We start from the raw sequence: 21,864 nt of genomic DNA, 5'->3' as shown, positions 1-21,864 counted from the left end.
ACCCAATTACCTACCCTCCAAAAATTAAAAAAAAAAAAAAAAGCCACATCGGTTATCTCCAAATACCAAAATAAGTATTAAGTTGAATTTTGACTGTTTACAATTAGTAGTTTTCAACCTTGACTGCCTATGAAAACAGCTGAGGATCTCTTAAAAGGAAAGTCCTGATGTCCAGGCTGCACCCCAGACCAATTAAATAAAAATCTGGGTGGAAGGGTGGTGGGGGCCAGGTATACCACTCTGTGGTAAAGCTCCTCAGGCCACTCCAGGGTGCTGCTGGAGCTGAGCTTTAGAAAGCTGTTCTCCATTATGGGAAGAGGCAGCTATGAGACTGAGATGCTGCCTCCCACTCACCCAGGCGGTGGGACCTTCTGTTACTCCCACAGCAGTGAGCAGAGTCAGCAACACTCAGGTCACAGTCTGCTGTGTGTATGAAAGTTGGTGGGCCTTCCAGGACATTGTGGGAGGTAAGATGTTTTTAAAGAGGCATTCACTCTCCTCAGTTTTATTAAAATTTGAGTAATAACAGTTACTGCTGGTGGGAATGTTCTAAAATTGGATTGTGGTGATAGTTGCATAACTGTAAATATACTAAAAATCATTCATTTATACGTTTTAAAAGGGTAAATTTCATGATATATAAATTGTACCTCAATAAAGCTTTTTTTTTCCGTTGCTGTGTACGCTTCAATATTCCTAATTTCATCATATTGATTAGGTGGCCCGGAAGCCCCTGCCTGTTTTGTGTCATTGGAGTGTTAACACCTAGCCGAATGCCTGGTGGATAGGGCTCACTCAATAAGATATTTGTTGGGGATGGATGGTTAGATGTTTGTGGACTGATTTCTGAATTGATGTCAGTCACCAGAGATCCCTGAAGTTCATAGCACCCAGTGGGCATTGGTGCTATATGTAACCTGTTTTAGGGTATGGCTTTGAAATTAGGGAAGCTGGTTTGTGTAGAGGCTAGAATACTCATAAGGATTATGAGTGAGTTACTGCAACACAGAAAAACTTGTTTTTGTTAGCCAATAAACATAGGTATCCGTATCTCAAGGTACCATCTGCAACAAGATTATAAAATGGGGAAATTAGTTCAGGCATGCTATGATCTGCTAATCCCAGCTTCATTTTAGGCATACCCCGTGGCCACGTTAACTTGCAGTGCTATGAAAGCCCAGTTGTGCACGGGGCACTTGGCTGTGCTTGACGTATAAGGCTGTTCTGCAAGGGGGGATGGAGGGAGCATATAGCTTCTTCTCTGGCTTATGCATAGAAGAAAAATGGGTGGGGAGGTCTTGGGGGAATGTGGTTGCTTTAATTTATTGAAGAAGATCCTAAAATTTTTTGTTAACTGAAGTCCTTGAGTAATAACTTTTTAAAATTGAATTTCTAGACTAACCTAAACTTAAGCAAAAAGCTTTTATGTTGAAAATCTTCCTAACATGAATTAGACTGCTTTCTTGCACTACTAATTGCAACATAATAAACAAGTTTTGTTTTGGTGATTTAGGGCCTAGAAATTTCAGAAAGTCATACCCATATAAAGGTATATATTGAATACGTGCCGAGTCTAGGAAGTATCTTGGAAGTTACTTGTAATTTTGAATTTGTCTCACTAAAATTTTGGGTTTTTTTGAAGAGTCTTGAAGGCTTGGAGTTAGTCAAGCTTTTGCTTTAATGCTATTATATTTCTTTTCTGAAAATTCTTTGGTTGTTTCTGTAAAATATGAACACAAAAAGACACTCAGATCCAAATATGAAATATTGATGAATCATTTGCAATTAGTGTAGTTCATAAACAGAAATTCAAAAAATAAATCTGCATAGTTTTAGTAAAATTACTATTTCATAATTTCTGGAAAATGATTTTTAAATGAAGATGCATACAAATTACCCAAGTGTTTCAGCTGAGGGATACAATTTAATAGTTTGACTTAAATGCATTTTAATATTCAAACAGCAAATAGTGATTGGACTGCATTACATTAGGGCAGTTACTCTCAAACTTTAATGTGCATCAGAATCACCTAAGGGCTTTTTAAAACATAGATTGCTGGGCTTCACACCTAGGATTTCTGATTTGGGAGGTCTGGGCTGGGGCCTAAGAATTTTCACTTCTAACAAGTTCCCAGGTGATGCTCGTTCAGGAATCACACTTGGACAATTGCTTCATTAGGAAGTCTCATTATAATTTTTCAAGCAGAATTGCAGCTTTGCTTCTAGGATTGTCTAAAAGGCTTGCGAACTTTTTTCTAAAAAGTGAAAACCTAAAAAGAAAAAATTCCTCTTCCCTCAAAGAAATTCTTTATTGTCATAGATATAAACAGCCGGGTTTTATATGTTTATTTAAATACCGAGAGAATGTAGGGGTAATCTTTTTGCAACCCAAAGGTCATGATAGTAAAAATCACCATTTAGTTACAGAAAATTAGATTGGGATATTTGATATTTCATCTGAGGATTAAGCAGACATCTTCGGCTTTAGGGAGCTTGCTCCAGGGTGCTTTTCTCCCCTCCCCCAGGAAGTTTTTCTCTCCAGCAGGCTTAAGGAACACTTTCATACAGAGAGTTTCCTAATGTCTGCTATATCAGCGATTCTCTAGACTTAACGGATTTTACAGACCAGTAAAATAAAAAGGAGGGAGAGGATCTATGTAGGACTGTCAACTAAACAACTGTTACCACTATCCTTTTAGGAAAAAGGACATTTTGACCCCTAAAAGTAGTTAAAACATACTCTCAGAGTGAAAGAACAATTTCAGTTGAATAATTTTGTGAAAAACTCCCTACTGTATCCATATACCTTTTAATCACTGTAGACCAGTGATAGCTTCATACCTGGGAACCAGTGCCCTAGCACTTTTAAAGTAAGGGCACAGAAAGCCAAATTTAATTTGGGGTCCTTATGGTTTTAAGCTAGAATGAACCTGTAGTATACTCATGTCATGAACCTGGCTTTGAAGACATTCTGTGTAATTTAGAGATTATTCTACAAGTATAATTATACACACACACACACACACACACACACACACACACACACTTACATACGTATATAGAGAGTGATTTGAGGTAAGGGAATACCATGTGATATTTTCTCTCTTTGATTTTCTAGAATAACTATGCTCTGATCATAAAGTTTTTAATTATATGCTGATAAGAGACTTTCTAGTTTTCCTTCCAGGTACATCCTGTCTGTTCCTAACTAGAGTGTAAACTCCTTAAGTGTAGCACCATGCTTCTCTTCCTTATCTCTTATGTACAAAGCCCCCACTGGCCTGGATAAATTCATGCTGGGTCACAGCAGGGCAGATCTGCCTTTAGATTATAGTTGCATCATTCCTTGTCAGTGGAAATGTACAATGTAAGGTATTTACTGCTCTTATTTTGTAAATATGTAAATCTTTTCCAGCTATTGACATTATTCACTTCTTATAACCCTATTTTTTATGGATATCACAGTTGTAGACTTCAGCTCAGCTGGTAACCAAGTGATTCAAAATGGTGGCTTAGCAAATTGTAAACTGATTGATGAGATTTTTGCTCCAGTGTCTCAGCACCAGATAGTTTCCCATAGCTTGTGGAGATGAACTGCTCTTAGGTCTGGCTGTGGGTGAGTTCAACAGGATAGGGACATGCTTCTCAGCTTTTTGCCTCCCCTCTAGAAGCAGTACACACCTTCACAGTATCTGCAGTGTCCGCAAAAGAAAGTACATTGCTATTCAGGGTTCTTCAAGAGTTACCCAGCATCCAATCATGTTTTGTTTTGGAGTATTAATAAATTTAGGTCTTTCATTGGTTTTGACTTTAAATTGGATTTATTTATTCATTTTGAGGGAGAGGGGAAGCTAGAATTCATAACCTTATAGCTTTGGATTTACCTGAAACTATCCTAAGCTGACATTCATATTTTAACTCTTTAAAGTTAGTATTTCTTTTAGAGAATATAGATATAGGTGACACTCAGAGATCTAAACAGTTTTAAGACTCCCCATACATTGTTTGCATTGAAGCTTTAGAATGGGCAGAGGTTGAAAGACTTGTATTTGAAGCCAGGTTGTGTTCGACAGACGGCACTGTCTTCAGCAAATCGCTAAAGTTCTCTGAGCCTCTGTTTCCTTATCTTTAAGATGGGTATAAATATGTACTTCACAGCCCTTTGGAAATTAAATAAGGTAATATATATGAAAATATTGTGAACTATGAAATATCACAGCAGCATATGGTATTATTATATGCTTTTAGCAATACATAAATAATCTACTTCTCAAATTCATTAAAGATGGTTGGTTTTTTTTTTCCCCTCTAATGGATGCTTTTACATTCCTTAAAACATTGATGAAAAGATGCTCATTTATTAGGCCAACTTCTGTTTGTGTAGGCACAGTCATACTATTGAAGGTTTCAGTTAGAACTTGCCATTAGAAATACAATGTGAATAAGGCCCAAACATGTTAGAGCAGAGTCACCCATTAATATGTATAAAATACATGGTATAATAAGGGACCCAGAGATGGCGTTATTAGGCCCTAATATAATTTTACCCATTCACATTTCTGATTTGTACAAGGGGTTTCAACTTGCTTTGTAAAAACAACAGATATTGTTTTGCTTTTGTTTTTTGTTTTTTATTTGAAAAGACCTTTATAAGCATGAGTCTTAGATTTAAAGATTTTGCAATTCTTATATTTTGGGAGATGCTACAGTCTATACTGAGAATAACTTGGTAGCAGGATATAGGAAACTTGGGTTCCTGTGTGTAAGTCTAGTAACTCTTTTTACCCTCAGATAATATATATGATTAGGGGTCCGTTAGTCAATTCACCTTGAATTGTTAAATGAAATTGAGCATTGGTTTAATTAATTCTGGTTCCTTTAACTGCTCTTGATTCCCCAAATAGTAACAAGAGGATGTAGAAAGTCTTGTACTAACATGATGCCTCTGACCCCTCCCTACCTTTATGGGTGCATGGGATCACTCCAGGGGAAAGCAGATAATTATCACTCCTTCTATTGTTAGAAGTATGAAATGAAACATGTATAACAGATTCAAAAATAATGAGTTTTCTCCTTTTGTAGGATCTAAGTTAGAGATTAGGATGACTAGATAATGCTAAGGAGCAATGACATGGCCAAAGAAGGAGAATATACTGATACGAACACAAGCATCCCTTTTTCTCCTTGCCCCCCCCATATCCAAAGAAAAAGCTCTTTCTGAAATTCCTTACATGCACCCAAATGACACATACCTGAGCTAGACTGGCTGGGTTCTAATCTTGGTTCTCCTTGTTTCTCTTGAATGAATGACCTTGTACAAATTAATTATCTTCTCCATGTGTCAGTTTCCTCATCTGCAAAATGAGCATGACAGTGTTAGTACCTATCTCATAGGGTAGTTGTGGGGATTCAATCAATTATTTTTTAAAGCACAAACAGAGCTGGCACATAAGAGTATTATATAACATTAGTATTACCTTTCTAAAGATTAATGTACTGATGTATTTGGAGTCATTGAAAATGCTCCATTTCTAGGGTAAGAAGTTGAATTTTCCTGGCTCCAGTAATTTCAAATTTCATTTAGTAAAAACCAAAAAAAAAAAAAAAAAAAAAAGCATGTTTTTTGAAATGTTCCACCTATTCCTGTAAAATCTATTAAGTTCTGTGGAGTGATCCACATCTGCTGTTAACATAAAAGGAATTGTGCAATGTGGATACAGTGGAAGAATATTTTTCAGCCAGACCCAACAGGGACAATGATTCATGGCAATCTGACTGGTATTCCTGAGCAAGTTATTACAAATATGAACATTCCAGATGTTAGTTACTTAAAAAGAAGTCAACAAATTTTTCAAGAAAAAAATAACTGCATCATATTCTATGCAACCAATGAATAAAAGGGAAAGAAAGAGATTTCATAAGTATTGTGTCATTTAAGACCATAAACATAGTATGATTCAGCAATCCCACTCCTGGGCATATATCCAGAGAGAACGCCAATTTGAAAAGATATATGCACCCAAATGTTCACAGCAGCACTATTTACAATAGCCAAGACATGGAAGCAACCCAAATGTCCATAGACAGATGACTGGCTAAAAAAGTTGTGGTATATACACACACAAAGGAATACTACTCAGCCATAAAAAAGAATGAAATAATGCCATTTGCAACAACATAGATGGACCTAGACATTATTGTACTAAGTCAAAGACAAGTATCATATGATATCACTTGTATGTGGAATCTAAAAAAATGACACAAATGAAATTACTTACAAAACAGAGACTCACAGACATAGAAAATAAACTTGTGGTTACCAAAGGTTGGGCGGGGCAGTTAAATTGGGAGTTTGGGATTAGCAGATACAAACTACCATATTCAGAATATATAAACAACAAGGTCCTACTGTATAGCACAGGGAACTATATTCAGTATCTTGTAATAACCTATAATGAAAAGGAATATATATATATATATATACACACACACAAAACTGAATCACTATGATGTACACCAGAAACTAACACAGCACCGTAAATCAACTATACTTCAATTTAAAAAAAGACCATAAACCCATTACTGCCCCCTTTTCATAGGGAAGCTATCTTTCTCGATGATAAGTTTAAAGGACATAGGGTGAATGATAGAAGTCTATAGTACTCAATCTTTTGTTATATTTTGACGTCTACTTTTCTTAAAATATTATTTTCTTAAAATATAATATAATATTATATATTATAATGTTACTTAATATAATATTGTTCATTTTTTAGCATTGGATTTATCATTCTGTCATTCAATGATAAAGTCCCTCACTAGCTACTGAGATGGAGAGCACGGTTTATAGACCTCCACCCCAAATGACTCTAGACAGTAGTTCTTTGTTTCTTATTATTGTTTTTCTGTCTTCTGTTGTCTTGTGAACTATCACAGTCCTCCACCTCCAGCAGCAGTTCTGACTTGCTGTCTCTTATCTGCTGAGAAACTAGATAATCACACTTGTTAGAACTGTATTTTTTTTAAAGTTCTCCCTTGTTGAAAACTTCAGCCTCTTTCCTTCTGTGCCCTAGAGTCTTGCTGTTCAAAGTGAGGCCTGCAGATCAGCACCATCGGCCTCACCTTATTGGAAATGCAGAATCTTGGGCCTCACTCCAGACTTACTAAATCAGAATCTGTGTTTTAACAAGATTCTCAGGTGATTCATGTGCACATTAAAATTTGAGAAGTTCCACTTTAGCAGATCGACTTTGTGACAGTTCGTTTTCCTATTTTGAGATCCATTTTTAGCTTACAAATCATGTCTTGCAGTGGTCGAAGTTATATAGCTGGCTGAACTATTTTACCTCTAGAAACAAGGGACGTTCAAGTGCATTCATGTTTGGTGATAGGTAATCGATAAGCATTTTATTTTTCTCCCCTAGGACATCCCTGGTGATCTTGGAAGAGTCCGTATCATGGAATCGATCTCTATGATGGGAAGCCCTAAGAGCCTTAGCGAAACTTTTTTGCCTAATGGCATGAATGGTATCAAAGATGCAAAGAAGGTCACTGTAGGTGTAATTGGAAGTGGAGACTTTGCTAAATCCCTGACCATTCGACTTATTAGATGTGGCTATCATGTGGTCATAGGAAGCAGAAATCCTAAATTTGCTTCTGAATTTTTCCCTCATGTAGTAGATGTCACTCACCATGAAGATGTTCTAGTCAAAACAAATATAATATTTGTTGCTATACATAGAGAACATTACACCTCCCTTTGGGACCTGAGACACCTGCTTGTGGGTAAAATCCTGATTGACGTGAGCAATAACATGAGGATAAATCAGTACCCAGAATCCAATGCTGAATATTTGGCTTCATTATTCCCGGACTCCTTGATTGTGAAAGGATTTAATGTTGTCTCAGCTTGGGCACTTCAGTTAGGACCTAAGGATGCCAGTCGGCAGGTATGTATTTTTAAATTTTATTCTTATTTATCTGGTATTTTGTATTTCAATAGTTAAACAAATATCATGCATTTTAAAACCAAATTCTGATGCTCTCTGACCATTATCATTTTGAAAACTATGTATGAGCTCCTGCAGATTCATGTCCCGACCTTATAAGGGCACATTTCTATTCCCAAAATGATGTCGAAAGCTGAGAGAATAACTTGAACTTTCCTGTCATAATCAGGCAATTCAAGAAAAAGGCTCAGCTGGCAGATGAATAATGGGCCACCTCCTTGCCTCCTCAAAAGCAGAAACAATCCCAAACGTGTCTTTTTTCTTTCCCTCTCTTCTTCCTGCCCTTCCTTTTATTCTCCCTTCTTCCTTCCTTGCAGCTATTTGGTAAACAGTATTCCATCACTGTATGAAATACTATTTAGTATGACCCTTAAGAAGACTGCTTTAGAGTTACCTTTTTATTTTACATGGATTATTCACAGAATTTTAAATCGTACAGTTTGTTTTATTTTAAGTGTAGATGGTAATCTGGGTGGGGAAGATAGAAGCAGACTGGATTTCTCAGATTCTCTTTTAATCTGAGTTTTATCCAGTTCAACCTGAGAATAAAGCAGATGAGGAGCTCCATCAATGCTTCTGTGGAACGAGAGCTTTTATAAGTAAACACATGAAACAGTGCACCTTAAAAATCTTTTAGAAGTGTGGTTATGCATGATAATGAAGTGTGATGGTAAAATACTTTTATTATTTTGTCCATAAAGACAGTTGATTAGATGCCTTAGAAAATAAATTCAAGTATTAAATCACTGTATGCTGCATGTCAGAGTCATGATAACCATTCACTTTTCAAGTGTTTAATTTGGAAGACCTAGAAAAAGAGGATATACTTCCCTACTTTCCGAGAGGCTATTTCTGAATCTTTTTTTCTTTTGCGTATCCACCAAGGTTTAGCAGTGGACACAGACCAAGCAAATTAGAGATGAACCTGAATTTAATTCTTTGCCCATATTTATGATGATTTTCATTATTCAACAGAATAATTGTGGAACAGATTAAGTTCAGCATGAGCTACAGAAAGAGCTTCATTTGTATTTCATAGTCCTCGTGCCTTTATGAATGTCTGATTTATTCCTAAGGTTTATTATAAAATTTTATAATTTGTAGTTTTTCTCAATGAATTAAAAAAATGTTTAATTCACCATTGTCACACCTGTAATAAATTGAGAATGCTTTTCCTTATTTCTTTGGTATCTATTTCTTTACCTTCCCTGCTCCATTTTAGAAGTTCATGAACATTTGTATAATAGTATAGACTTTGTCATTCATCTGGCTAATGTGAGATGAAATTAAAAATCCACAGAGCTCTACATGCTCACCATTATGTAACCAGGTTTAGCAGGCAAGCATTTCAGTGTGGTCTGTTCCAGAGCCCTTATATAAACATCTTTCAGGGATGTATTTAGGAATTTATTTTCCCTTAACATCGCTCAGAGATTTTGTAGCAATATTTTTCTAACTCTAGGTGAGGTACCTACCTGTAAGTGATCATGGCTCACTCCAGCAATGAACGTGGTGCTTGAAAATATTTGTTGAATTCTCAACTGTATTACAATAGCTAAGAGGTTTTGGTAGTTTGAAAACCCACCTTTACCCTCAGCGATCACGTCATTAGAGTTCCTATAGGTATAACACCTCTTAGAAAATGGCGGTGGCTTTACTACTTAAATTAACTAAGCCTTATAATACCATTCCCCCCTCCTCCAGGTATACTATTCTCACTTAAAGATGAACTAATTTTATAATTTTGACCAATGAAATAATATACTGAGATTATCCATGTTTTTTCAGAGATACTTGGTGAATTGGTTTCTAAGCCGAAGGATAAATGTTATAAATAGTACAGCATAACAATTTAGAGGTTTTATTTGCAAATTCAGCCATCCAGAATCCATGCCCATCTCTTTGCTGAAGAGCTGTTAAGGGGCAGTGCTTGCACTCCCCCTACTTGGCAGAATCACTGCAGTCCTAAACTAAATTACTTTTTCCAAAAGCCTGAAGAGCCAGCCCCACCCCATCCCTGCTGGAATGAGAGAGCTGGAGGAGGGAGGGACATGGCCAGCAGCTCAAACTTCAGGAGGGAAGACCTTACCTTGTCTGCTTAGAACCATGTGGTCTAGAAACCTTTCTTTCCTCCTGCCTCTGTTCCCCTGAGGACTTCTGATCTCATGTTCTGGCAGGTTTTTCTGCATTTTATTTTCATGCCATCAAAGGTAGGAAGGACTTTTGTTGTTTTTATGACACCATTTTAACCTATTAATAAATAGATTAATAGATTAATAGATGCTTTATCTCCTTAACATTTTGTATCACTCAAAGTCATCACAAGTGATGCTCCATGGACTATGTGGAGCGTGTGATTGTTACCATTGTTATAAACAACAACAGTGATGATGTGTCTTCTGTTTCTTCCCACAGGTTTATATATGCAGCAACAATATTCAAGCTAGACAACAGGTTATTGAACTTGCGCGTCAGTTGAATTTCATTCCCGTTGACTTGGGATCATTATCATCAGCCAGGGAGATTGAAAATTTACCCCTGCGACTGTTTACTCTTTGGAGAGGACCAGTGGTGGTAGCCATAAGCCTGGCCACATTTTTCTTTCTTTACTCCTTTGTCAGAGATGTGATACATCCATATGCTAGAAACCAGCAGAGTGACTTTTACAAGATTCCTATTGAGATTGTGAATAAAACCTTGCCCATAGTTGCCATTACTTTGCTGTCCCTAGTATACCTGGCAGGTCTCCTGGCAGCTGCTTATCAGCTTTATTATGGAACCAAATATAGGAGATTTCCACCTTGGTTAGAGACCTGGTTACAGTGTAGAAAGCAGCTTGGGTTACTAAGCTTTTTCTTCGCTTCGGTCCACGTTGCCTACAGCCTCTGCTTACCGATGAGAAGGTCAGAGAGATACTTGTTTCTCAACATGGCTTATCAGCAGGTATGGAACGTGCTTGATATTTATCTGATGCTAGTAAAACACTTGATTAGTGCAATTTGTAAAACGTAAGATGTGAAATAGTATAAACCTTTACATACCTTGTAAAAGAAATTTTCGTATATTTTGGGAGGGGAAAGAATTGCTCTTTAAGCAGTGTTTCTGCATAAGAATTACATGGCTACTTCAGAATCATTTAGGGTAAAAGTTGCTACCATCTTTTTCTTCATAGAATAAAAGAGTAGTATAGAGTTGGTTTTTGTTTTCTTGTTTTTTAATGTTACTATTGTAATGATTACTTTCACCATCAAACAGTTAATTATTTTACAATTGGCCATGTTCCATGAAATAATAAAGCAGCTCTCAGTAAACATATACAGTAAAATTAGAATCAGTGAAAATATAATACAGAATAGGAAGTCACGATCAGGAGACACACACAAGGCTTTTGTTATCAAAAAGCAGGAAAGATACTGGTTCTGCAGGTGAAGCTTTTCTAGCACTCAACTCTTCAAGAAAATCTCAGGGAGAGCTTCATGGAAGGGGCTTGATGATGAAGTAGACCATGATTTTCCTCAATAATTTCCATTTAGCAAATATAAGGGGTTTCACTGAAGCTCTTTGATGTAGCATTCCTTAGAAAGCTGAGGACAGTGCGCCAAACAAATGTGAAAAAGCTTTTGCATTTTATAAGGAATCAAGGCATCATGGTTCAAGTATGTAGCATCCAGTACTTAAACTTGTTTCAACAATAAAACCTAAAATAATTTGAAAAAAAATTTACTAGATTGATGTCTTTAAGCCATTCTCTCTAAAAATAGCCACTTCTCTTAACTCAGTACAAGGCTCTGATATCTGCTCCACCAGCTTCCTCACCTCCCTCAAGTCTTTTCTTCAGTTTGTTGACACAAATAATCAGTAAACAATCAATAATAGGAATAGAAGACAGTTTTGTTTATAGCAAACTGAGGATGATAGCCTGGGAAACAGCCTCTTAGCAGCTCTGAGGGGATCTGCTCTGAAGATGTCAGGGAGGAGCCAGTTTATACGTGAATTTTTTGGCTAGCTAATAAGTGTAGTCAAGCATACATCTTTGGTAAAGACTGCTACTAATCACAAAGAACCGATATCTCAAGTTAATGACTTTAGTGCTTTTCTATGTATAAGAAGGTGCAAGAATGGGGGCGGGGAGGGAGAGTTGTCACTGAAATTCTTCCTGAGGTGTGCATCTTAACTACCTAAGGGCACAGAAAGCCTCATCCTGGTTTTCTTTCTTCCTGAATCCCCCTCAGGGCCCACTGTCAACTGACAATGGGGTGGGACAGAACCCTTTGTATAACTTGATGGTGGGCAACATTCTTTTCTTTAATGGTTAAAGCAGATGTACAACATATGTTTGGCAGGCCATAGACAGGCCGTTCTAGTCAGCATAAAGTTCAAGCCAAATCATGTATGAACCAGAATGACTTCCCATACCTCAATATGAAAGTTTGTTCCATCAAGTTATCACCTCCTCAACGAGGCCTTCATTGGACACTGTTTTAAATTCTGCCGCCTTCTGACTCAGCCCTGGTACTCCCAGTCCCTCTTACTTCCCCTGCTCTACCTTCTCTTTGTTCAATAGTGCTTACCACCTTCTAACACAGTTTATGTTCTTTGTTTATTATATTTACTGTTGTCTGCCTTCTCTTGTCAGAATTTAAGAGAAAGGATTTTTGCCTGTTTTGTTCATTGATATATGTCTAATGCCTGGCACTGTGCTGACACAGAGTAGACACTCATAACACATATTTATGCAATGAAGGGATGACTTGGGAAGGCAGGTAGATAGATCCAGGTTGTAATCTCTGGGTATACTGGGGTATGCTGTTATCCTGTATTGTTGTATAGACATCAGACAAGATAATAAGAGCCTTTTTCCACAGAGGAGCTCTGTGTCTCTTTTCAGGATGTTGGTATGATTGCTTCAGGGAACTAATGGCTAAGAAATAGCTTTTATCTGGGTTTTAATTTCAATATGTTTGGTTAACTGAAATTGGATTAAAAGTTAAGCTGATGTTAAGTTAAAATCTGTTTTCCATGTATAGATTATTTAAATCAAAGCTTTAATCTTAGGAAATCCAACTTTTGATTTATACTCTAATTATATTGTTTGCATGTAAATAGATAATTCTAAAGGTAGTCCCTCTGCAGAATATGGCAGATTCAGAGTTAACCAAGTCTGACATGATTACGTATGCATTATCAATGTAAGGGGAAGACATCTGGAAAAGTACTGTACAGGAATGAGGCAACTGGACAGCTGGAAAAGTATATTGATGAGGCAACTCACATGAATAAATATTTGAGCTCTGTAGGGCTTTATCCCAGGGGAAATCCCAGCTTCCTGGGGAAAAGAAGGTAAGAAGGACAGTAAATCAGCATGTAAATGTTCTTCATGTGACAAAGGAAGATAAAGATATATTTTAGGAATTCCCTGCCTGGATTCTCAGTTGAACTAAGGCCAGAATGTACTCAAAATATTCAACCAAGTTTAAATCAACTTGTAAAAGTACCTGAAAACTAAGCCTAACTTCTTTTATATCACAGTCCCAGGACTCCAGAGTCCCTGTCATCGTGATGTATTAGAAATGTGACGTCAGATTTACCACTCTTCTCACGTATGTGAGGAAGGAGAGAATCTTAGTCCTCTTTTCAACTCCCCTTTCTCTCCCCCCGCCCACACCTGGGACAGTACCATCCAGTAATAGGTTCTTCATAACAATTTGTTAAATTGAATTAGGGCAACTTAAATATGTCCATATATGACGTATTCTTAGGTCGAGAGTGAACTCTGTGCTGAATCAGTTAATGTTCTACCAAATAAAGGAAATTCATGTTTGCTTTTTTGTTAGGTTCATGCAAATATTGAAAACTCTTGGAATGAGGAAGAAGTTTGGAGGATTGAAATGTATATCTCCTTTGGCATAATGAGCCTTGGCTTGCTTTCCCTCCTGGCTGTCACCTCCATCCCTTCAGTGAGCAATGCTTTAAACTGGAGGGAATTCAGTTTTATTCAGGTACGTAGGGTTTGTTTGGTTAAGGATGGATGGTGTAGAATTTAATTACAGTTAAGTAAAGTTGAACTTTAAATATGCTTCTTATAATAGAGTGCTCTGGGGCTGCTGTTTATGTGTCTAGCTTGTGGAACACATTGCTAGGACTTGTTTTGGTTAGTAAGTGAAACACTTTAGGACTCTTGGTTAGTAAGTGAAAGACCAGTACAAGATTCTACTGGAGGGCTTTGATAGCACTTCCTACCATGTTACAGATAAAGGTTATTTTAAAAAGGAAAAAAAAAATGAAAGTGGGGGATGAGTGAGCTTAGATCAAGTTTAATACCAAAATCAATTTATTGTTAGTCAAATGAATGAAGACTTATTTTATATTTTGAGTCATCTTGATCTATCTAGAAAAGTCTCATTAATTGTAAATCAAGTGGAGAGACGCTCAATTTGAATATTTTAAAAGAAATGTGCATACATACACAAATACAAATAGGAGCAAAACTAGGTTGATGGACTATGACAAGTAGACAGCCTTATGAGTTTTGTTAGTATATGTATTTGGTATATCAGTTGTATGCATATGTATATGTGTCTATAAAGGGGTTTCAAAATAACATGTTCTTTAAAAAGTTAAACATTCACTTTCTCCAATAATAGCTATTTAATAAATTTGCATATTTTAAAAATATAACTCAAACTTAGACCCTACCTATATTATTACAAAATCAGTACTGGTTATATCCAAATAGTTCATAGCCCAATATGCAGATAAGTGTCATTTGGTAGTACACTAAGTTTTAGCTTTGTTTTTTTTTTTTTTTTGCCTATTCACTTGAGTTTTTTTAAATGTAAGTGATCTAAAAATCTCATTCAAATTAACAGCATATCCCTGGTCTAAATTCATTTTTCCTTTTTGAAGGAAAGAAAATGCGAATACTTTCCCAACTGCTAGTTTAATGACATCTGAAAAGAAATAGAAAGCCCTCTGATAAAAGGTGCTGCTAGACAGGTGCAAATTATCATTGTAAATTTAGATGAGACATTGCAAACAGAACAGTTTTCTGCTAGAGAGTTGATTCTTTCCCAGTGAAGTTAGACATTACATTATTATGCTGATGTAATATAACATTTTATGTAACAAGATGATTTCTCAAATAAGCAATCAAACATAATGTAGGGAACCCAAAGCAGCTGACCTTTTAGATTTTGATTTGTAAACTGCTTAACAAAGTACTCTTAATAATCTCAATATGGTCAATATGGCCACGTGTTTGAAATGCTATTTATATTATGTATTAATACTATATTTACCATATTTATCTTCAACTAGTATGTGTGTGTATACCCATGAAAATGCTCTTCAGCATTTAATGTATTATGTACATAATGTGTGTAAATGTATATACATGTATATGTATATGTACATACACAGACTTTTTAAAAATATACACAACTGGTGGAGGTGTGGGTAACTTTTATAAAAAAGTTTTTCAGTTTTTATCAGTATGCTTAAGGAAAAGCCAGATGTTTTGACCTGCAATCCCACTATTAGAAATAAGTTCTAAGGAAATAAACCAAAATATAGAAAAAGGCTTAAAGTGACATTATAATTGAGGAAAGTAGGAAACAGAGTAAATCATCAACAAAAAGGAATGGTTAGGTAAATTATAGTACATCCATTCAGTAGAATATATAGCATTAAAATCATGTTTTCATATTTAATGACATGAGGAAAAGGTTCTGAATATGATAAATAATCAGAATATTAAACTGTATGCAATATGGCCTTATTTGTGTAAAATAAAGTGCATATAAATTTATAAGAAATATATGAAAATATTAAAATTGTTTAATTCAGTAAAGAACAAAGAGTAGCTCAATAATTTAAGATAAAATTGTGTTATCAAAACATAAACACAGTATAGCTGGATGGGTTAATTTATGAGTTTGAATGATTTGCTTCTTATTCTTTGTTTCCTTTTCTTCCTTCCTTAACCCAAGTCGACACTTGGCTATGTGGCTCTGCTCATAAGTACTTTCCATGTTGTAATTTATGGATGGAAACGAGCTTTTGAAGAAGAGTACTACCGGTTTTACACACCACCAAACTTTGTTCTTGCTCTTGTTTTGCCCTCAATTGTAATTCTGGGTAAGATCATTTTACTCCTTCCATGTATAAGCCGAAAGCTAAAGAGAATTAAAAAAGGCTGGGAAAAGAGCCAATTTCTAGAAGAAGGTATTGGAGGAGCAGTTCCTCATCTCTCACCAGAGAGGGTTACAGTAATGTGATGATAAATGGTGCTCGCTGATGCCATGTAAATTTCTGTTTATGCCATTCTTTTTATGACTTCATCTTCACTTGGAAGGGCGCTGTCAAATTGCTGTGGGCCGAAACCAGTTCAGTGAGATCTCAACTGAATTAGTAGTAGAATTTTCTTCAGATTTATTTTCACAAATGTCCTATTTTACCAACATGAATTTTTATAGTCATCTTACTGTTGAAATGTAGGTATGTTTTGTTTTCTTTTGGACAACCGTGATACTATTGTTATTTTAACAAACTATATTCCATAATCAGGCAGAAATATTTATAGTTAACAATATGGATACAACATAATGTTAAAAAACTTTGCAAACCAGCAGAATTTTAAGTTTTAATATAATCCAATGGATTTTTTTTTCTGAAGCTTAAGTAAGGTTTTAATTGTTATCCAACTTAAGAAACAGAAATGCATAATCATCCATTATTTTTAAGAAAAGACACATTACATTAGCATCTAGGTAAGGATGCATGGTAACATCCCCAGATTTCTTTCATAAGATAGGGTTTGAAAAATGTAATTAACTGTGAATCAATGTGATTTGTGAACAAACACAACTTAAAAAGACAACTGAACTTGAAATTATATTTAAAATGCATCGGAGACATGAAATACATACTGATAATGTGTGCCTCATGAAAGATTTTATTCTTTATCTTGTTACAGAGAAGTTTTATTTGCATGTTCATACGCTGATCAGGGAGAAGACAGTAATATATGGCCTCCAAAACGGCTTTTCCTAATACATTAACAATCCTAGGAATCTTACAGTTGTTTCTGGTTTGAGGGAAAGGTGTTCACTTTACACACGAGTAGCTGTTTGTCAGCTGATCTATGTTGCTGCACCTTAGTCAGTCATGCTCTGTATGGTGGAGGATTTTTCTAACATTCACTGAGGGATTATAACATGCCAGGCACTGTTCTAAGCACTTTATTTGTATTATCCCATTTAGTACTTCCAATAACCCCATGACAGAGGCAGTTATCCTCCTTTTACATATGAGAAAACTGAAGGATAGAAAAGTTAAGTAATTTGTCCAAGGTCATGCAGTTAGTGTGTGACAGAGCCAGCATTCAAGTCCAGACAGTCACATTTTAGAGGCTACAGTTTCAACCACGAGGATGTGTGGCCCCTGCCCCATCCCCATGCCTACCTATCTAGATGATCCCTCTTTTGTGTAAAGACATTGACATTCTTTACAGTGTGTTGGTGGTGTCAAAATATATATGGAATTACTATAATCATACATTTATTATTGTGGGATAATCCACACTTACCATGAGAGAGGATCTTGCCTGGGACAGGACTCTGGAGACCCATGGCAGTCCATACGCCTCCCTCTGGCAGTGAGGGACTCCAGCAGAGATAGGACCATAATAGTTTTAATGAATGAATGGCTGAGGTCCTATGGAATCTTAAAAAGTCCCTGTAGAGTTGGTCATCTCTTTTCCTCTTTCTGAGAAGTCCTCCTGCCTGCTCAGCCATTCATTAGGGAGCACACTGCAAGCATGAAGGATATTTGGATGAGTGTTTAATTATAAATCTACTCTAGAGATACATAATCATATAAATTATTCATAAAATTTTCACTGCTGACATTCCACATTAAAATTGCATTCTGTCCATACTTTGGTTAGAATGCCCTACATTTTTTTTCCATTTGCTCTTCCCTTATTAAAACTAGAAAGTTGAAGACAAGATACAATTATATGCATTCCTTTCCTGAAATTACAACATTTCTAAACTTACCCACTTAAGGTAGTGCTGAATCCAGCTGCCAAAAATAAAAGAACTATACTTAGTGGAGGCCACCTTTCCTACCAGTGGCTCTTTGAATATCACTGCATCATGTTGGTTTGGTAAATCACTCATGATTCTCTGATGTTCTCTTCTTGGTGAATTTTAATATCTTGTACTTTTTAATTGAGTTTTTCATTTTCTTTGTTTTAATTATATTCTTTCCCTCTTAAGAATCACTTGTTAGTGTGCAATAGGGATTCAGTTGGGTGATAACTTAAAGGCAAACACCTATAAACTATATAGTGGACTAGTGAAATTAGCAGTTTAATACTTTGTTCCTTAAGTTCCACTCCCTTAAGCTCATGCTTTCACTAGTTAATGTGAAAATACAATGAAATACTTTTAAAAGTTAGATGACTGCTGAACTATATTGTTGCATATATTTATTAGTTAGCCAATAGTATAAATACAGTTATCACTATTACAGATAAAAGGGGCCTTTGAAGATATGAGAAAACAGAGTTTATCAAAATGTATATGAGATGTAGCTTTTGTTATAAATGGTAATATCTCCTTTTCAGTACTACAAAGATGAAATAATTTTGAAGTTTTAGAATAGACATAATATATTCATTATAATTCTAAATGTATAAAAGTCCTTCTAAAAATGCAAAAATATTGACTTTTAATTGCTTGACTTAAATGCCTTTTTATTGCTTTATTTTACTATTTCCTACCTGATTATTTTCCTTAATCATTATTTCTCATAATTATCCTTTTAAAATCATCACTCTGGCCTCAGAAGTAGGACTGTATTCTGCTCTTACTAGATGTGAGAAAGTAGTGAGAAATTTAAAGTATTGGGATTTGTTTCCTAAATTGTATTTGGAGAAGTGCCCCTGAGACGATTATAAGAATGTAGAAAATATATCCAGTCTTAAACCTATGCAAAAAAATTAAGTAATTTTTTTCCTAAAAGGAAATTAATCATGGACTGAATCATACTACTTAGCTTTTGTGTACTGATTTCATGTCTCCTGTATTAAGAATATTTAAAATCATATTTAAATAAGAATATATTCATGCTAACATATATTTTTCAAAACATATATGAAAATTAGCCTAGATTATCTACATGTAGAGATTTTTATTTAAATTTTACAATATTTTAAAGTATGAATAAATTATATTTATAGGTGTTTATCAGAGATAATTATTTTGTGCTACGTATGGAATTGGTTAATGAGCTAGGGTTAAATTACCTGATTAATTTCTTATAAATTAGCATAACCTTGAGTTAAGGAATTTTACTTTCAAAATTAATTTGATAATAGTAACTTAATGTATGTTCATCCTAACAATCAAATTATAAAAATTGTTTGTGTAAAAGGGCTTCAAGAATATATCATATCCAATTTTTATATTGTTTACCTCTTATATAATATGATAAATCTTAATTATTTTAATTGCCATTTGCCATTAAACTATTTCACAATAAATTCTGTACAGAGAGTTCTCCCCTCAAAGGTTTTATTTGTGAAACCTAAAGTTTCTTATGTAATGTTTTAAATAAAGTACCGTAAGTGTAATTCGTAAATCTTTCTTTAAGAATACTATGGCACTGAACTTGTGTCAGTCTATGAAATCTCTGTATTGAAATAAGCATTTAAGCAGCCTCAAATGTCATGCTGAAATTATTTCGTATATTCATGACTTAAAGCAGTGCAACACATAGTATAATATACCCCAGTCTAGTGTTAAGATTTATATTTGTGATGTAGATGTATTGTCTTCAAAATGAGATGCTCCATCCTCAGTTGTTCATAAGTCAGTAGAGCAAATTCTGGAACATATTCAGTATATGAAATTGCTCTAAATGAAACTGTAATAATATTAGTGGAAACACAATTTGTTCATACCTTTGAACAGTGAATTTTATATTAATGAATAGGTTCTTCCATTTTTTTTAATGCAGGAAAACTATAAAGTGCTAATATTCAGAGATTCTGTTGATACAATACCAAAAAATGTTTTGTTCAGCCTAACATATGTACCCCACCCCTCACCATGGTTTCACTTTCATTGATTTCAGTTATAGTCAACCATGGTCTGAAAATATTAAATGGAAAATTCAGAAATAAACAATTCATGACATTTTAAATTGTGTGCCATTCTGAGTAGCGTGGTGAAATCTCGGGCCTTCCCTCTCCATCCTGCCCAGGACATGAATCATCCCTTTGTTCAGTGTTTCCTTCCCATTCATCACTTAGTATCCATCTCAGTTACCAGATCCACTCTTCTGGTATCCCAGTGCTTGTAACCTTTATTTTACTTAATAATAGCCCCAGAGTGCAAGAGTAATGACACTAGAAATTCGGATTTGACAAAGAAGTTGTCAAGTACTCCCTCTAAGTGAAAAGGTGAACATTTTCAACTTAATAAGGAAAGAAAAAAATCATATGCTGAGGCTGGTAAGATACGCAGTAAGAATGAATCTTCTATCCATGAAATTGTGAAGAAGGAAAAAGAAATTCTTCACAAATTCTGTTGCACCTCAAACTGCAAAAGTTACTGCCACAGTGCACTGACAAGTGCTTAGTCATGCACTGTGGAAAAGGTATTAAATATGTACAATAAGATATTTTGAGAGACACCACATTCACAATATACTGTTATTATTTTTCTATTTTATTATTAATTATTGCTGTTAATCTTTTACTGTGCCTAACTTAAAAATTAAACTTAATCGCAGGTATGTGTGTATAGGGAAAAACATAGTATATATCAAGTTTGCTACTATCTGCAGTTCCAGGAATCCACTGGGGGTCTTGGAACATATCCCCTGCGGATAAGGGGAGATTACTATACTGAGATTTTTTAGCTTTCCAAATCATTGGATTAACATCATGCAGTCATCCAAAATTAGGCCAGACTATTTGGATTCTCCCAGTGGCTAGATAGGCTAAGGTAAATCACCAAAGCAGATTTTTTTTTATGATTTACAAATTCACAAATCCAAGGAGGTATTTTCTTAAGATTTTCTTTATAGGTCTTTAATGGTTTTGCAGATATCCAGCCTGAACAAGGAATGGAAGTTGTCTTCCAATGTCTAGTTACCCTACTTTAAAACCCGCTGCCTTTAACATTCCTCAACTGCCCTTGCAGTTAGGTGTTTCCGTGTGACTGAGTGTTGGCTCAGTGAGATGTAGGGGTACCTGTGAGTGACTTCCTGGAAGTCTCTTCAAAGAAAAGCAGCATGTGTTGTTTATCTTATTCCTCCATCTTGCTGCCAAAGTTGTGGATATAACAGGAGTCCTTACAAATATCCAAGAGCAAGGTCAAACCCTAAGGAAAGCATGCTGGAGACTAAAAAAGATCTTGACTGCATCACTACTTCAACTGCATTTTCCTGTATTTAAGCCATTGTAAATTTGGGTTTTCTTATATGAAATCAAAACTAATCCATTCTGGCCCTTCAGTTCTTTGTCATGATACCGTTTAGCACTGTTTGAATAAACTAGATTGCAATAATTCTTACCTTTAAAAGTTTTTAAAGGATAATGTGCAATTCACATTAGAATTGATTTTCCATTGTTAATTAATTATACTCATTTTCTTGCCTTGACCTTTCATTAGGTATTTTGTATCTGCTTGGAAAATACTGTCTTCTTTATAACTGTGTAATAAATATTTGCTAAAACTCTGTAATCTCCAAAATATCGCTATCAAATTACATGCCATGTTTTTATATCATTCTCATAGATCTGCCTTATAAACATCTAAATAAAAAGTACTATTTAATGTGA

General features: G+C 35.3%; 1 protein-coding gene and 1 long non-coding RNA gene across 2 annotated transcripts in view; one reads left to right on the top strand and one right to left on the bottom strand.

Moving 5' to 3' along the window:
- Positions 1-10,245, bottom strand: part of LOC116664992 — a 20,599-nt gene extending 10,354 nt beyond the window's left edge. Inside the window, exons 1-2 of the long non-coding RNA XR_004321567.1 lie at positions 10,099-10,245; positions 5,253-5,354 (exon numbers count right to left, since the gene is read on the bottom strand). This is a non-coding gene — a long non-coding RNA (uncharacterized LOC116664992). The remainder of the gene's footprint in view (positions 1-5,252; positions 5,355-10,098) is intronic.
- STEAP2 (STEAP2 metalloreductase) overlaps positions 1-21,864 on the top strand; it is a 27,351-nt gene extending 5,487 nt beyond the window's left edge. The window contains exons 2-5 of the mRNA XM_032484038.1: positions 7,425-7,949; positions 10,425-10,952; positions 13,844-14,008; positions 15,998-21,864. Of these exons, the coding sequence (XP_032339929.1) occupies positions 7,458-7,949; positions 10,425-10,952; positions 13,844-14,008; positions 15,998-16,285 (1,473 nt within the window). The 5' untranslated portion in view covers positions 7,425-7,457 and the 3' untranslated portion in view covers positions 16,286-21,864. The remainder of the gene's footprint in view (positions 1-7,424; positions 7,950-10,424; positions 10,953-13,843; positions 14,009-15,997) is intronic.

The sequence above is a fragment of the Camelus ferus genome, chromosome 7 (assembly GCF_009834535.1).
Source record: "Camelus ferus isolate YT-003-E chromosome 7, BCGSAC_Cfer_1.0, whole genome shotgun sequence".
NCBI lineage: Eukaryota > Metazoa > Chordata > Mammalia > Artiodactyla > Camelidae > Camelus > Camelus ferus.
The sequence above is the reverse complement of the archived record's forward strand: the minus strand, read 5'-3'. Positions and strand labels throughout refer to the sequence as shown.